At 39.1% G+C, this 2,064-nt stretch overlaps 1 protein-coding gene across 1 annotated transcript; it reads left to right on the top strand.

Moving 5' to 3' along the window:
* The first annotated feature begins 215 nt into the window (after window positions 1-215).
* On the top strand, window positions 216-914 carry LOC133335225 (uncharacterized). Its single transcript, XM_061543524.1, has one exon. The coding sequence runs from the start codon at window positions 216-218 to the stop codon at window positions 912-914; it is 699 nt and encodes a 232-aa protein (XP_061399508.1).
* Window positions 915-2,064: the final 1,150 nt, after the last annotated feature.

Genomic DNA, 2,064 nt, shown 5'->3' with positions numbered 1-2,064 from the left:
TTCATTATTATTATGACGATTGTGTTCCCAATGCAAAACCTTTTCAAACCATGAACAATGGACTTATTCCAAAATCCCTTCATTTATGAATTTATAATTTGTTTTTGTAAAATTATTCACTTCTAACTGTCCCTACGAATTATGTTATAAAACACCAAGCTGGTTGGAGTTCCACAGTTATTCATTCCTTATACCTCTTACACAGTGGATCTGTAATGATTCGACGGTTGATATTATTCGCGTTGATAGCTTGCTGTCTCCAGTTGACAGTGGCGAAATCACAAAGACGTCCATCGTTGGCCAAAACAAATGTAGAAGAAACTACAACTCCCGATTATACTGATGCTGCTGCTGTTGATGACGATGATGCACATTATGTAGACTCCAATGACTACGAAATTCCCAGCATCAATTTTGAAGATCTTGTCACCGATAATCATAAAACAATTCACCCATCGCGGGCATTTTTGGTCCCCGTGTCATTGGATCAATTATCGAGAATTATTATAACAAAGCGTCCAACGACAAGAAAACCAAAACCACCAACATATTATCCACCACCACCACCACACTATTATCCTCCGCCGCCGTATAAACCTCCACAGTACTACCCACAGTATCCGACTCCATTCCCTCATCCACCAATAGCTACTACAGTGGCACCAACGACATCACCAAGTGTAGTGCCACCAACGCAGCGACCACCATATCCACCATATCATGGATATTATCCTCCACCACCACCATTTTATCCACCACCTTACTATGGTTATCCATATTATCCATATTACCCAGTAGTACCGCCAACATTGCCAACTGCTGCACCGACCACAACGACGACGACAACAACAACAACGAGGGCACCAACACCACCCACGGAAAATCTTATTACAGGAAGGAATACTAGCGCTTGAAGTAAATGGATGGACATCGATGATCGAGCATGGTTTATTTTATGAAAAAAAAACAAACACAATAAAGAAAAAAGTATTTTTGAAATTAATTTAAAAAAATTTAATATCACCGGTCTTCGTATTAGGGTAGTCATCATATAACTGTACCACCCAAATTTCAGTGTCTTGGGGAGGTTGGACATGCGTTTCAAAGGAAAGTGACTGTAATTTTATATTTTGAAATCTCATCGGAAAGAATACCTCCATATAAATAATTTTTGGTATTGGGCAAAGTTTCAGCGTAGCCTCCATTATCGGTAATTTGAGCACGTTTTCAAGCGAAATTGGCATTATGGGTTCACAGAAAGTAATAGACCTCCTTCCAAAAATGTTTCAATATATGAACATAGGACATGCTTCGGAATGTCCAATTTGGTCCAAATATGTACCGTTTTGTTGTCATTTTAAAGGTAACTTATTGACATAATGCCTCCCTCATAGAAGTCCTGCTGTCTATTTGCAAAAAAAAAAATTGGTAGCCTAGGGTTGTCCTGGTGGAACACGACACCTCTCCTGTTGGCCAATTCTGGTCGTTATGGTCGATTTTTAGCTTCTGCGCAATGTTACAACTGCTAACATGCCCGTCAACTTCGATCATTTCTCCTGTTTTATCGACATTTTCGACGACCGGCCTACCTGTGCGAGGTACATCTTTAACATCAAAAATTCCTGAACGGAATCTACGAAACCAAAATTGCACATAATAGGCTTTTACAGTATCGGAACCATAAACACCATACACAGTTTTAGCCGCTTGGCTTGCATTTTCGCTTTTGTCAAAGAAAAATTGTAAAACGTTCGGAATTTTCTCTTTGTTCACTTCCATGTAACTCACAACTGGTCACCAACAGCAAAATAATTTTTTTTTACCAACGAGCATAAATCTGAGATTGTTTGATCGATACTTTACGAGATCTGATCTTCTATCAGTACAGCCATCTACCATCAGTTCACTGTAGATCCCATATACTGGTACCCCAAATCCTGGGTATTTCATAAGCCTTTCTCGACCAAATTGGATGTAATTATATTTTTATACCCTTCACCACACTGTGGTACAGGGTATTATGTCTTTGTGCATATGTTTGTAACAGGCAAAAATAATCGAGAT

This window comes from Musca vetustissima, unplaced genomic scaffold (genome assembly GCF_032173495.1).
Source record: "Musca vetustissima isolate MV318-11 ecotype Yass unplaced genomic scaffold, APGP_CSIRO_Mvet_v1 utg5371, whole genome shotgun sequence".
NCBI classification, from domain to species: domain Eukaryota; kingdom Metazoa; phylum Arthropoda; class Insecta; order Diptera; family Muscidae; genus Musca; species Musca vetustissima.
The sequence above is the reverse complement of the archived record's forward strand: the minus strand, read 5'-3'. Positions and strand labels throughout refer to the sequence as shown.